Source organism: Loxodonta africana, chromosome 16, assembly GCF_030014295.1.
Source record: "Loxodonta africana isolate mLoxAfr1 chromosome 16, mLoxAfr1.hap2, whole genome shotgun sequence".
NCBI classification, from domain to species: domain Eukaryota; kingdom Metazoa; phylum Chordata; class Mammalia; order Proboscidea; family Elephantidae; genus Loxodonta; species Loxodonta africana.
The window spans coordinates 46,551,853-46,567,518 of NC_087357.1; the positions used below are offsets into that span (position 1 = coordinate 46,551,853).

General features: G+C 40.8%; 1 protein-coding gene across 1 annotated transcript in view; it reads left to right on the forward strand.

Moving 5' to 3' along the window:
- The first annotated feature begins 4,365 nt into the window (after positions 1-4,365).
- The window catches only part of RNLS (renalase, FAD dependent amine oxidase), a 332,737-nt gene continuing 321,436 nt past the window's right edge, over positions 4,366-15,666 (forward strand). Inside the window, exons 1-3 of the mRNA XM_003409249.4 lie at positions 4,366-5,522; positions 6,359-6,464; positions 7,075-7,217. Of these exons, the coding sequence (XP_003409297.3) occupies positions 5,204-5,522; positions 6,359-6,464; positions 7,075-7,217 (568 nt within the window). The 5' untranslated portion in view covers positions 4,366-5,203. The remainder of the gene's footprint in view (positions 5,523-6,358; positions 6,465-7,074; positions 7,218-15,666) is intronic.

The following is a 15,666-nucleotide window of genomic DNA, read 5'->3' on the forward strand; positions in this document are numbered from 1 at the left end:
CATTTAATGGTGAAGTGCTGCCGTGCATATTCCACTTTACGGCTTTGTGGGTCAAACAACACTCAGTTCATAATGGGCAGCTCCAGATGCATGACGATTGGTGGCCCATGGTTAAGCATTCCATCTCAACTAAGGCCCAGTAACAAGCCAGAAGCTATTTCTCAAAAGGAGAGTAGTTATCTGAAGAGGATGGCAGGGCTTTGATCCAAAACTCTAAGGGTCTCTACAGTGATTCACCAATAGGGGCCTGCCAAAGATCCAAACTGTATCTCTATCTGCAACTGACACTTCAAGCACCATTGGTTCAGCCAGATCATATGACCCAAGTAGCAGAGTGGCTTGCATGGTAGCCAGAATCTGTTGCAGAGCCTCTCTCCTTCTAGGCCACACTCAAAACCGGCAGTTTTTCAAATCACTTGATAAACAGGCCAGAGTAAACCCATTGCCTTCAAGTCGATTTCAACTCACAGTGACCCTAAAGGACAGAGTACAACTGCCCCATAAGGTTTCAAAGGAGCAGCTGGTGGATTCGAAGTTTTGGTTAGCAGCCTGAGCTCTTACCCACTGCACCACCAGGGCTCCAAAATCCAAAGAGGCCCACCAGGCATTGTGCCTCCTTTTTTTAGTTGCAGGAGTAGCAAGATGTAACATTTTACCTTTCACTTTACAGGGAGTATCTTGCTATGCCCCAAACAATTGGACTCCTAGAAATTTCACTGAGGTGGATGGTGCCCGATATTGTATGTGATGAATTTCCCACCCTCTAGCATGCAAATGTTTTACCAATACGTCCACAGTCAATGACACTTCTTCCTTATTAGGTCCAGCCAGCACAACATCATCAATGTAATGGATCAGTGTGATGTCTTGTGGAAAGGAAAAGCGATCAAGGCCCCTGTGGGCTAAAATATGACATATGACTAGAGAGTTGATATATTTTGAGGTAGGACAGTGATGGTGTATTGCTGGCCTTGCAAGCTGAATGCAAATTGCTTCTGGTGTTCCTTTGAAACCAGAATCAAGAAAAAGGCATTGGCCAGATCAATAGCTGCATACCAGGTACCAGGAGATGTGTTAATTTGTTCAAACAATGAAACTACATCTAGAACAGCAGCTGCAACTGGAGTCACCACCTGGTTAAGGTTACAATAATTCACTGTCATTTCCCAAGATACATCTGTTTTTTTGCATAGGCGAAATCGGTGAGTTGAATGGCGATGTGTTGGGAATCTCCACCCTGCATCCTTCAAGTCCTTGATGGTAGCAGTAATCTCTGCAGTCCCTCCAGAATGCGGTATTGATTTTGTTTACTATTTTCCTAGATTGCGGGAGCTCTAATGACTTCCACTTCACTTTTCCTACCATAATAGCCCTTACTCCACTTCTCAGAGATCCATTGTGGGGATTTTGCCAGTTGCGGAGTATATCTATTTCAATTATGCATTCTAGAACTGGGGAAATCACTACAGGATGGGTTTAGGAACCCATTGGACCCACTGTGAGACAAACCTGAGCTAAGACTCCATTAAAACCTGAGCTCCATAGGCCTTAATCTGACTGGTGGGCCACAGTGACATTTTTGGTCTCCTGGAATTAGTGTCAGTTCACAACCAGTATCCAGTAGTCCCTGAAAACTCTGATTATTTCCTTTTCCCTAACGAACAGTCACTCTCTTAAAAAGGCTGTAGATCCTTTTGGGGAAGGCTGGAAGATACACAGTATAAATTTTTGGCAGTGTAGCGAGGTGCTTCCTCAAAGGATCCTGGGTTTGTGGGGCTGTAAAATGGCTCAAGTCTGAGGATTGATTGAGGTGCCATGACACTCTATTCTGGCGATTCAAGTTAGACTGCCATGGACTTGACTTAGAATTCTCCTGCTTGTACAGATCAAGTAAATATTTAGATTCCTTAGCTATTTCATTCCTAGAGACACCATGACTAAGTAGCCAATGCCATAAGTTCCATGAGTCAGACTATTGTGATCACTGCTTTGACTCTGTTCTCCATTACAGCAACCACATCCACCTTGTCTTTGTTGATTGAGTGCTGCCATTTGGCCCCTACTACCATGGGGTCCAATCAGCCCCATTGTTGTTAAGTATCTTATTTCAGTTAAGGCAGTTCCCACTGTCAAATCTTATATAAAAATAGCAACCATGGCAGTCTTCAAGGACACTGAAGCTCTCTTCAAAAATTTGTTCCTCACCATTGTGGTAAAGGTGTATCCTCTGGGCACTCCATGTGTGAGTCTGTGAGTCTAACCTGTAAGTCTGCTCTAGCGTGCCCATTTCCCTAAGCTTTTCTTACCTTATTCTACAGGATACGAAGGCAGGTCTGGTACTTCAACTTGATTTAGTGTAGGCCACTGCGTAATCCATGCTTCAGCGACCTGGCCAAAAAAACTATTAAATCCTTTCCTAACTTCTCGAGCTGAAACATTGAATGAAGAATCTGTGCTTAGTGGACCCATATCAATAAACTCAGACTGATCCATCTTTATGTTCCTTGCACCACTATCACACACCCTTAACAGCTATTCCCACACATATTCCCCAGGTTTCTGTTTGTACATACTAGAAAAATTAAGCAGTTCTTTTAAAGTATAGTGTACCTCCTCCTGGGTCACACTTTGAGCTTCCCCTTTTGGGGTTTGCTGGGGCTTAAGTCCAGTTATAGGTCTAAAAGCCAAAATTGGTGGTAGGGGTAAACCCTGTGAACATTAAGCAACGTTTTGTAAGGCATCTACCTCAGTTGATGCCCAAGACAATGTGCCAGACAAAATTTCTCTTCATCTGTAAACCTGTGAAATCTATAATATAAGTTATCTGCTTCCAAAGTACAATGGTAGAAGAGGCACAGTATAGACATTTCCATCACAAATGGAAGAAACTGGAGGGAAAGAAAGGATAATAGGCACCAAGCAATAAAAACAAACAAACATGCAGAACAATTTACATTAGCTCTCAAGGTCTGAAAATAATCCACTGTTCTCTGACACCATCAACGCAGTAGCTCTGCCCTCTGGATACTGGGTGGAGGCCCCTCAGTCTTGGGCTTCAGCTCTGCCTTCCAAATTTTGTCTTTGTTATCTAGTGCTGCTATAACAGAAATACCATAGGTGGATGGCTTGAACAAACAGAAGTTTATTGTCTCACAGCTCAAGTGGCTAGAAGTACAAATTCAGGGTGCCAGCTCCAGGGGTAGTCCCCTTTCTCTCTCTGTCAGCTCTGGGGGAAGGTCTTTATCTTCTTTCAACACCTGTGGGCCTGGCGTTCCTTGGAGATCGCCGTATGTCTTGGTATCTGTTTTCCTCTAGGTTTAGGAGGTTCTTCGTGCAGGAACTAAGGGACATGCTGTGTTCCTGGCTCCTCTTTCTTGGTGGTACTGAGGTTCCCAGTCCCCCTCTGCTCACTTCTCTCTCCTTTTATCTACTGTAAGATAAAAGGTGATGCAGGCCACATCCAAGGGAAAAAAAAAAAAAAAAACTACCCTTAAATCAGATCAAGGGTGATCTGAGTAAAGGTGTTGCATTCCACCCTAATCCTATTTAACATAACCTAATCTTGCCTCATTAACCACAGGCAGAGGTTAGGAATTACAATACACAAGACAATTACATCAGATAACTAAATGAATGACAACCACATATGCGAATCATGGCCTAGCCAAGTTGACATATATTTTTGGGGGGGTCACAACTCACTCTATGACATTCCACCATTTGGTCCCTGAAAATTCATGTATTTGCCACATGTAAAACACTTTTACCCCATCATATCACTCCAAAAGTCTTAAACCAACTCCAAGTCCAAATTACATCCCAGGGCAAAACTGCTTTTCATCTGTGAACCTCTGAAATTCTAGAATACAAGTTATCTACTTCCAAAGTACAATGGTGGAACAGGCACAAGACAGACATTTCTATTACAAATGGGAGAAAATGGAGGGAAAGGAGGAATAACGGGCACCAAGTATCATGGCCCAGCCAAGGTGACACACATTAACCTAGAAAAAAACTTGTCTTGGTTTCACTGGTGTATCCCTCCTGCTTTAAAAAGTAGAAGACAGCAAAGGTCTCAACAAGGATTTGACCTTTATCCTAGTGTTAGGCTGGTTCTGCACTGAAGTTGACTTAGGAAGTAAAAAATTGACATCTTCTGCCTATGCATATAAGGAATGTGACCCAGCTGGAGCAACAAGGACACATCAACTGGATCCTGAGCTATTAAAAAAACAGCCAAAGCAATCCTGGAAAACATCTTTTAGGAAATCTTTCACAGAAGTAAGATACTTAAAGCACAGAAGACACATCTATTTCCACTCTTCCTTTTTTCCTTACCAACCTGTTGCTGGCAAGTCGATCCCAACTGATAGCAACCCTATAGGACAGAGTAGAACTGCCCCATAGGGTTTCCAAGAAGTGCCTGGTGGATTTGAACTGCTGGTCTTTTGGTTAGCAGCCATAGCTCTTAACCACTATGCCACCTGGGTTTCCTCTTTTTCCCTTAGCATTTTGTAAATAGCATGATTTGTTGGACCAGTGAAGACCCTCATGTCGTTACTGAAACTTGTACAAAGATTATTAAGAAAAACAACTTAAAAAGGAGAATCACAGTGATTTGGCAGTTTTTAGTCAATCTGTGAATATGTGAAGCTTTTAATGATTTTACCCATTTGTAATATCTACATATACTGATTGGAGCCCTGGTGGGGCAATTGTTAAGAGTTATGGTTGCTAACCAAAAGGTTGGCAGCTCAAACTCACCAGCCTCGGAAACTCTGTGGGACAGTTCTACTCTGTCCTAAAACATCACCAGGAGTCAGAAGCAACTCAACCACTACAGATTTGGGTTTTTTTTTGGTATAGGTACTGACGATTCTGTAACACCCCCAGGACTCAGGCCAGCATAGCTCTGGTAGCATGCTTGCCTGTTTCCCACTTTTGTCCCTTGGAACATATGCCCAATAAAATTTTTCTTCTTGCTTTACTGTAATTTCGGGGTGATTTTAACCTAGGACAAAGTCAGCATCAGCCCTGTGGTGCGGCGAGCTCTCACACTGTAATCTGCACAATTTCCAGGATTTTCGGGGGGCGGGGGCAGGCCATAGTAGAGAATTTATCTGAACACATCCACTTGTCTTGGAAGCGAGCTCCAGGCCTTCAAACCAAGGGGGGGAAGCCCAGCTTCCCCGCAGCCCACAGGATGGCTTTTTGTCCTCTTGTCCTCCGGGCGGACATACCTCTCAGCTCCAATCGCCTCTTCTCTGCCACCTGCAGGTCGTTTTCAGGGACTGCTCAAGGGACGGGTACGCTTGGAGCGGGGAGTCCAGAGAACACTTGCTCGGGTTCAGCCGCGTTTCCACAGACTCCAGGCCCTCCCGCCTCTCCTCCAAGACCCCGAGCCATGGCGCGGGTGCTGATTGTGGGCGCGGGGTTAACAGGAAGCTTGTGCGCCGCGCTCCTGAGGAGGGAGGCGTCCTGTCCTTTGCAACTCTCTGTGTGGGAAAAGTGTGGGGACTCAGGTGAGTCGTCTATGGGCCAAAACGGGGGGGAAAAGAAGCCGCCGCGTCCCCCAGATTCGGAAGTAGAGTGGAGGCGCAACCGTACGACTGTCTAAAACGAAAATCCAGAGTCTTTGCTACCCGCGCTTCCCGGCAGCTGCACATGCGCAGTGCTCGCCTCGTCACGTGACCGGAGGCTTCAGCCGCGCCGGGAAAAGCCGGAGAAGCTGGGAAGGCGGTTGGGGGGTGTCGGCAAACCTTCCTGTGACTGGAGCGGGGCAGGGCTTACAGCGAGCAGTTAGGAGGGAGGCCTGAGCGCCTCCGGAGGGAGCCTGGTCCGAGTTCGCAAAGCTTGGGCCTCCCCAGGGGAAAAAAACAAAAACAACAAAAAAAGGGTTATTATCTTGGCTCTGTGTGTGGTTTTGCAGCTGTCTCCAGATTAGAAGGATCCCAAGCGCCCATCGACCAAGACTTTCCGAAGATCTAGTTTACAGAATCCTATTATTCTCACAAAACCTGACAGCACGAGTGAAAGAAAGCATTGGTTGATTAATTCGTTCTGAGATTCCATTCATCATTTTGTTTTATTTCTTACTTTTATTCAAGCTATTAAATACATGCACCAGAAATAGTGTTGGACAATGCTGTATTCACTAGTTTTTTTTTTTTTAATTTCACAGTGACCAAATTGTTACCTACGTCGTGACAATGTTAGATGACAAAACCATCAAGTTATTAAAAAAAAAAAAATTCTAATACATTTGTAATCAATTTGAGGGTCACCTGGGTGTGAATTGCATTAATTGTGAAAAGCTCAGTTTACTGCACTAAGACATTTTCCTGTGAATTAATTCAAGGGGGAAGAATGACTACGACCACTAGTCCTTATAATCAACAGTGTACAGCCGATTTGGGTGCTCAGTACATCACCTGCACTCCTTATTATGCCAAAATACACCAAAGGTGAGTTCGTTGAAAGGGGTGGAATCAGTCTTACTAGTCGTATGATGTAAAAAGATGCAATTCATCCATTTTTTAACGTTACCTCTTGTAATATAGTGAAGTTATATTATCATCACTGGTGGTGTTAGCAGTAGAAGGTTAACCTGAGTAAATTGGGAAGTGTTAATACCCGCCCCACGGGATTGTTGTAAAGATTAGACGAGATGATACATGGAACATAATAAGGTCTCAATAAATATAAATATGCTGGTGTTGAGGAAGAGGACAAATACCTACAATGCAAGTCAATCTTCTTAACCCAATTTAAAGATGGGTAAAATAAACAGAAGAATACCTTTCTAATTATTTTCATTGACTTTAATTTTGAAGTACATGGGGAAATAGACTTCTGGCTAATGTCTGCAAAAGATCTATAGATTCTTGAAACACTTTTGTTCTTCATCTGAATTATAAATTTAATTTAACACAACATATACATTGAGTTGATCATATGAAGGTAGCTGGTTATAAGTTAAAATTATAACTATTAAAAATTGTTGGAAGAGAATATGGTATTTTTAGAGCCAATTATAGTATATGCTTACATTATATATATATTGATTCATTTCAGTTTTTATGATGAACTGTTAGCTCATGGTGTTTTGAAGCCTCTGACTTCTCCTATCGAAGGAATGGTGATGAAAGATGGAGACTTGAACTTTGTGGCACCTCAAGGAGTTTCTTCAATTATTAAGCATTACTTAAAAGAATCAGGTGGGAATGTGATTTTTTTCTAACTTTTAAAAAATTAGCATTTTAAATAAAAGTTATACACATAATCAAATAATGGCTGTGCATGTGTATATCTATGTATGTACCATCGTTTATGTAACTGTTAACTTTTTGATAAATATTTAGATTGGGAGTAGGGAGTTGTTTGGTTTGTGGGATTTTGTTTGTTTGTGTTTTGCTAATACAAACATTGCTGCAATGTCTAACCTTGACGTTCTTATTGTTAGTATATCTATTTCTTAACAGTGTAAAAGCTTTGTCAAATGGTACGTACATTTTCAATTTAACTAGGTTGTGCCACATGTTCTTCTGAAAGAATACTCATCAATAGTGAATGCAACCTCTTTCCCCACATCTGGTTATTATGGACATTTTAAATTTTTTTCGGTGTCTCAGTTTAAAAATGGTGTCCCTGTGGTTTTGATTTGCATTTCCTAAATTATGAGTTTATGTGCCTTTTGTTAATTGGCTCTTTGCATTTTTTTCTTTCTTTCTGTGAACATCTTATTCATAACCTTTGCCTATTTTCTATGAAGATTTTCATTTGTTCCTTATATACTTTATGGGTGCTTTTTCTTAAGAAATTAGAACTTCTCTTAAAATAATAAAAATAATTTTATTAATATAAACAGAAGTAGGCTTCTTGATGAATCATAATTCTGTTAAGGCCCCAATTCAAGATCACTTAGGGAGGGTACAAACTGAGAACTTATTTTGTCTCATAAGGGATTTCTAGAATAATTACTGTTTCAGTCTTCCTCATCAAATATTACTTATTGAGAACCCTCAGAATCTCTGATACTGGACATGGGAGAGGTCAGTGAAATTGGATATACAACATGAAAACATAATACATGCCATTCTGGGTTGGACCATTTCTCCACCCAGGATGGTGACATTTTGCCAGTGTAAGTTTTAAAAGTCTATTTTCCTTCATGATTTTCACCTGACCCAAGATATGTATATTTACTGAAATCCTCCAGTACTTACTAACTGTATTATGTATCCATCCATGCATGCATACATCCACCCATTTAGCCATTCATTCAATAAACGTTTATTGAGTGCTTACTATATGACAAATGTTGTTTTAGGTAATAATGATATGAGGGTGAACCAAAGTCCCTGGTGTCATGGAGCTGATGTTCTGGCAGAGTGTCATTCCTTGAATACTTTGCACCTACTTTCTTATTTTGTAAGGTATTTGGGAAATATATATTTTAACTTACAATTTTGCTTTGGAAGCTCTTGGGGGCAGAGATCATATTTAATTTTTTGTAGCTTACACAGAATCTAATAGTACCTTGTTCATAGTAGTTACAGTGATATAGATACATTTTTTTGTATACCTGTATTATATATATTTTTAAATATACGTATAGTTTTTATGTATGTATTTTTTTAGATGATTATTGGTTCAGTTAATTTAACCAATGCTTAGTAGAAACCTATTTATGTTTTCAATTTTTATAACCTCTTGGGACAAGCTTTTCTTACCACTCTGTAGGACAGAGTAGAACTGCCCCATTGAGTTTCCATGTATTGCTTATTTCAAAAAGTCACTTTAAAAAGAAAGAAAGGATTACATATTCCTGGTAGAAAATTGGAAAATACTGCAAAATATTAAGAAAAAAGTTATTATATATAAATCAATAAATTCATTTTGTGACATTTTCTTTCTGCTTTTTTAAAAATGAATTTTTACTTGAGTTCATGATCTACATACTTTGAGTCTATACAAACTTTTCCTTTGCTTATTTTAATATTCTCTGTAATTCTTCAAGATTTCTATCTTCCCTCTACCCAGATCTATTATCATAGGATTTGGTAGAACCTGTGCATACCATTATTTAATTGTACAATTATATCCCTTTAAATATTTTTTAAGCCCCTTTAAAGCTTTCCATCCTACATGAAAGTATTTTAGTTTTTCCACAATGTAAGTTAAGATAGTCCCTGGAATCAGATTGGCCTGGGTTCAGGCCACCCCTTCCTAGCTATGTGATATCAGGAGAGTTTTAAAATCTGTATCTCAGTTCTTTGATAAAATGAGGGTAATAACAGTACCGACTACAAAGAATCATTGAGAGGAGTAAAGGAGATAATACATTCATTATTAAGCCAATCACATGGTAATCTCTTGATAAATGTTAGTTTAAATAACAGTCTACTTGAATGAATGAAGCTGATCTTTGTTATGTCCCCAGTCCAGAAGAACACAAATTAACAAGTTATTCTAAAAAATGTTCTACATTTTGGAGTCTGGTTGAGTTCACAACCCTACAGTCTGATGGACTAACTGATGGTGACTCAGATTGAGATCAGACTTCCAGGGAAATTATCTAGGTGGGGTATGCCTAATCAAGTATGCTTTAGAATGGGTACAAACCTCTGAAGCCAGTGTTTAACTAGACTGGTTTCCCAGCACGAGTAGTAAAGATCAGGGGTAAATAGACACTTGCCCCTTGACCTTATATTCTATTTTTATTATCTGATATATTCATTTTAACCTTATTATGGAGAAAACTATATTTACTGGCATTGATCTTAGCAAATATCTGCCTTCCGCATTAAATACAGTCTTCTCCCTGGGTGACCCAACGTGATGTTCTGTTGTTCTGCTGTTTTTTTTTGAACGTTATCATTGTTCCTGGGGGTGGGAAGGGTGGAAAATCTCAAAATAACAAAAGCTGTTCTAGCTATCACTTATTTAGTGCTATTTACCAGACGTTATGATGGTATGTTAGGCACTTTACATAAATTATTTCTAATAGAACAACCTTTCAAGGTACTTATCATTATCCTCATTTTACTAACGGGGAAAATGAAACTCAGGGAGATTACTTTGCCTAAGATTGCTCGGCTAGTAAGTAACAGAGTTGGAACTCCCTTGAACCTGGCCTTCTTGTCTTTTCCTATTAGCCACCCCGTGGAGCCCTGGTGGCACAGTGGTTAAGAGCTATGGTGAGCTACAGCTGCTAACCAAAGGTCAGCAGTTTGAATCCACGTGCTGATCCTTGGAAGCTGTATGGGGCAGTTCTACCTTGTCCCATAGGGTTGCTATGAGTTGGAATCGACTTGACGCCAGTGGGCTTGGTTTTTGGTTGATTCCATGGATATTGCCCATGGGGGACAACCAGAGATGCTATATCCTCTGACTTAACATTTGTTTTGTAGGGTCTTCTCTTTTCTTCCTGAATTGCTTTCTGCAGTATAAGAGATTGTTCCCATCCCACCCTGGTTCCACATCTCACTAGGCACGTGGCTAAGATATCAACCTCAATGCATTCTTCCCCTAGTTTCCCTGTGTCATTACTTTGTCCCTTCCCTGGGGCCAGGGGATTATTAAGCAACATTGTTGTTAGGTGCCACCAAGTTGGCTCTGAATCATAGTAACCCCAAGTATAACTGGATAAAACGTCACCCGGTCCTGCGCTCTCTTCACAGTAGTAGGGGTGTTTGAGCCCGTTTTTGCAGCCACTTGTCAGTTGGTCTCATTGAGGGCCTTCCTCTTTTTCACTGACCCCCTACTGAGCATGATGTTCTTCTCCAAGGACTAATCCTCCTGATAATATGTCCAACTTTTAAGAAGTATTTTGGCTGTACTTCCTCCAAGACAGGCCGATGTATTCCTTCTTCGAGCAGCTTGCATGTTGCTGTGATGCTGGAAGCTATGCCACCAGTATTCAGATACCAGCAGGGTCACCCATGGAGGACAGGTTTCAGCTGAGCTTCCAGACTAAGACAGACTAGGAAGAAGGACCCGGCCGTCTACTTCTGAAAAGTATTAGCCAGTGAGAACCTTATAAATAGCAGCAGAACATTGTCTGATATAGTGCTGGAAGATAAGCCCCTCAGGTTGGAAGGCATTCAAAAGATGACTGGGGAAGAGCTGCCTCCTCAAAGTAGAGTTGACCTTAATGGCATGGATGGAGTAAAGCTTTCGGGACCTTCATTTGCTGATGTGGCATGACTCAAAATGAGAAGAAACAGCTGCAAACATCCATTAATAATCGGAACCTGGAATGTACCAGGTATGAATCTAGGAAAATTAAAAACATAAAAAATGAAATGGAATCCATGAACATCGATATCCTAGGCATTAGTGAACTGAAATGGACTGGTATTGGCCATTTTGAATCAGACAATAATATAGTCTACTATGCTGGGAATGACAACTCGAAGAGGAACGGTGTTGCATTCATTGTCAAAAAGAACATTTCAAGATCTATCCTGAAGTACACTGCTGTCAGTGATAGGATAATATCCCTACGCCTACAAGGAAGACCAGTTAATACGAGTATTATTCAAATATATGCACCAACCGCTAGGGCAAAAGATGAAGAAATAGAAGATTTTTATCAGCTGCTGCAGTCTGAAATTGATCGAACATGCAATCAAGATGCATTGATAATTACTGGTGATTTTAATGCAAAAGTTGGAAGCAAAAAAGAAGGATCAGTAGTTGGAAAATATAGCCTAGGTGATAGATACAATGCTGGAGATCGAATGATAGAATTTTGCAAAACCAATGACTTCTTCATTGCAAATACCTTCTTCACCAACATAAATGGTAACTATACACATGGACCTCACCGGATGGAACACACAGAAATCAAATTGACTACATCTGTGGTAAGAGACGATGGAAAAGCTCAATACCATCAGTCAGAACAAGGCCAGGGGCCGACTGTGGAACAGACCATCAATTGCTCATATGCAAGTTCAAGCTGAAAATGAAGAAAATCAGAGGAAGTCCACGAGAGCCAAAATATGACCTTGAGTATATCCCACCTGAATTTAGAGACCGTCTAAAGAATAGATTTGATGCATTGAACACTGGCAACCGAAGCCCAGACGAGTTGTAGAATGACATCGAGGACATCATTCATGAAGAAAGCAAGAGTTCATTGAAAAGACGGGGAAGAAAGAAAAGACCAAGATGGATGTCGGAGAAGACTCTGAAACTTGCTCTCGAACATCGAGCAGCTAAAGCAAAAGGAAGAATTGGTGAAGTAAAAGAACTGAATAGAAGATTTCAAAGCGTGGCTCAAGAAGGCAAAGTATTATAATGACATGTGCAAAGAGCTGGAAATGGAAAACTAAAAGGAAAGAACTCACTCCGTGTTTCTCAAGCTGAAGGAACTGAAGAAAAAATTCAATCATCAAGTTGCAATAGTGAAGGATTCTATGGGGAAAATATTAAATGATGCAGGAAGCATCAAAAGAAGATGGAAGGAATACACAGAGTCATTATACCAAAAAGAATTAGTCGATATTCAACCATTTCAGGAGGTAGCATATGATCTGGAACTGATGGTACTGAAGGAAGAAGTCCAAGCTGCTCTGAAGGCATTGGCGAAAAACAAGGCTCCAGGAATTGATGGAATATCAATTGAGATGTTTCAACGAACGGATGCAGCACTGGAGGTGCTCACTCATCTATGCCAAGAAATAGGGAAGAGAGCTTCCTGGCCAACTGACTGGAAGAGATCCATATTTATGCCTATTCCCAAGAAAGGTGATCCAACTGAATGTGGAAATTATGAAACAATATCACTAATATCACATGCAAGCAAAATTCTGCTGAAGATCATTCAAAAACGGCTGCAGCAGTATATCAACAGGGAACTGCCAGAAATTCAGGCCGGTTTCAGAAGAGGACGTGGAACCAGGGATATCATTGCTGATGTCAGATGGATCCTGGCTGAAAGCAGAGAATACCAGAAGGATGTTTACCTGTGTTTTATTGACTATGCAAAGGCATTCAACTGTGTGGATCATAACAAATTATGGATAACATTGTGAAGAATGGGAATTCCAGGACACTTAATTGTGCTCATGAGGAACCTTTACATAGATCAAGAGGCAGTTGTTAGGACAGAACAAGGTTTAAAGTCAGGACAGATGTGTGTCAGGGTTGTATTCTTTCACCATACCTATTCAATCTGTATGCTGAGCAACTAATCCGAGAAGCTGGAGTATATGAAGAATGGGGCATCAGTATTGGAGGAAGACTCATTAACAACCTGCGTTATGCAGATAACACAACCTTGCTTGCTGAAAGTGAAGAGGACTTGAAGCACTTACCAATGAATATCAAAGACCACAGCCTTCAGTATGGATTGCACCTCAACATAAAGAAAACAAAAATCCTCACAACTGGACCAATGAGTAATACATGATAAATGGAGAAAAGATTGAAGTTGTCAAGGATTTCATTTTACTTGGATCCACAATCAACAACCACGGAAACAGCAGTCAAGAAATCAAAAGACACATCGCATTGTGTAAATCTGCTGCAAAGGACCTCTTTAAAGTGTTAAAGAGCAAAGATGTCACCTTGAAGACTAAGGTGCGCCTGACGGAGCCATGGTATTTTCAATCGCATCATATGCACATGAAAGCTGGACAATGAATAAGGAAGACCGAAGAAGAATTGACACCTTTGAATTGTGGTGTTGGCGAAGAATATTGAATATACCATGGACTGCCAAAAGAAGAAACAAACCTCTCCTGGAAGAAGTACAACCAGAATGCTGCTTAGAAGCAAAGATGGCGAGATAGCGTTTTACATACTTTGGACATGTTGTCAGGGGGGATTAGTCTCTGGAGAAGGACGTCATGCTTGGCAAAGTACAGAGTCAGCAGAAAAGAGGAAGACCCTCATTGAGGTGGATTGACACAGTGGCTGCAATAATGGGCTCAAGCATGACACAGATTGTAAGGATGGCTCAGGACTGGGCAGTGTTCCGTTCTGTTGTGCATAGGTTTGCTATGAGTTGGAACAGACTCCATGGCACCTAACAACAACAAGGCCCATGCCATTAAATCATAAGAGGATGAATTCAGCCTCCAGGACACAGGAAAAGAAAAAAAAAATTTTTTAATGGTGCTTTTTTTTTAGATGAAAGTTTGCAGAGCAAATTAGTTTCTCATTAAAAAATTAATACACATACATATTGTTTTGTGACATTGGTTGCCAACCCTGTGATGTATGGACACTCTCCCGTTCTCGATCTTGGGTTCCCCATATCCATTCATCCAGCTTTCCTGTCCCTTCCTGCATTCTTGTCCTTGCCCCTGGGCTGGTGTACCCATTTAGTCTTATATTCATGGTTGAGCTACGTTTATTGTTGTTTGCTTTATGGGCCTGTCTAATCTTTGGCTGAAGGGTGAACCTCAGGAGTGAATTCAGTACTAAGTTAAAAGGATGTCCAGGTGCCATATTCTCGGGGTATCCCCAATCTCTGTCAGACCAGTAAGTTTGGTCTTTTTATGTGAGTTAGAATTTTGTTCTACATTTTTCTCCAGGTCTGTCCAGGACCCTCTATTATGATCCCTGTCAGAGCAGTCAGTGGTGGTAGCCAGGCGCCATCTAGCTATACTGGACTCAGTCTGGTGGAGGCATTGGAAGATGTAGCCCATTAGTCCTTTGGACTAATCTTTCCCTAATATCTTTAGTTTTCTTCATTCTTTGCTCCTGAAGGGGTGAGAGTAGTGGAGTATCTTAGATGACCACTCTCAGACTTTGAAGACCCCAGATACTACTCACCAAGTTAGAATATAGAACATATTCTTTATAAACTGTTACGCCAGTTGAGCTGCATGTTCCCTGAGACCATGAGCCCCACAGCCCTCAGCCCAGCAATTCAGTCCCTCAGGGAGTTTGGATGTATCTCTGGAGCTTCCACGACCTTGTATAGGTTGTGCTGACTTCCCCAGTATTGTGTACTGTCTTACCCTTCACCAAAGTTACCACTTTTCTATTGTCTAGTTAGTGTTTTTCCTGCCCCACCACTCCCCTCCCTCATAACCATCGAAGATTGTTGTTTTCTGTGTAAACCTTTTCATGAGTTTTTATAATAGTGGTTTCATACACTATTTGTCCTTTTGTGATTGTCTTATTTCACTCAACATAATGCCCTCCAGATTCATCTGTGTTGTGAGATGTTTCACAGATTCATCATTGTTCTTATTCTTCGGTACTATTTCATTGTGTGTACATGCTATAGTTTGTTTATACATTCATCTGCTGTTGGGCATTTAGGTTGTTTCCATCTTTTTGCTATTGTAAATTATGCTGCTGTGAACACGGGTGTGCGTATGTCTATTCATGTGATGGTTCTTATTTCTCTAGCATTTATTCCTTGGAATGGGATTCCTGGATTGTATGGTGTTTCTATTTCTAGCTTTTTTTAAGGAAGCACCATATTGTTTTCCAAAATGGTTGCACCATTTTACATCCCCACCAGCAGTGCATAAGAGTTCCAATTTCCCCACAGCCTCTCCAGCATTTGTTATTTTCTGTCTTTTTGATTCGTGCCAGTAACACTGGGGAGAGATGGTATCTCATTGTGGTTTTCATTTGTATTTCTCTAATGGCTAGTGATCATGAGCATTTCTTCATATGTCTGTTTGCTGCCTAAGA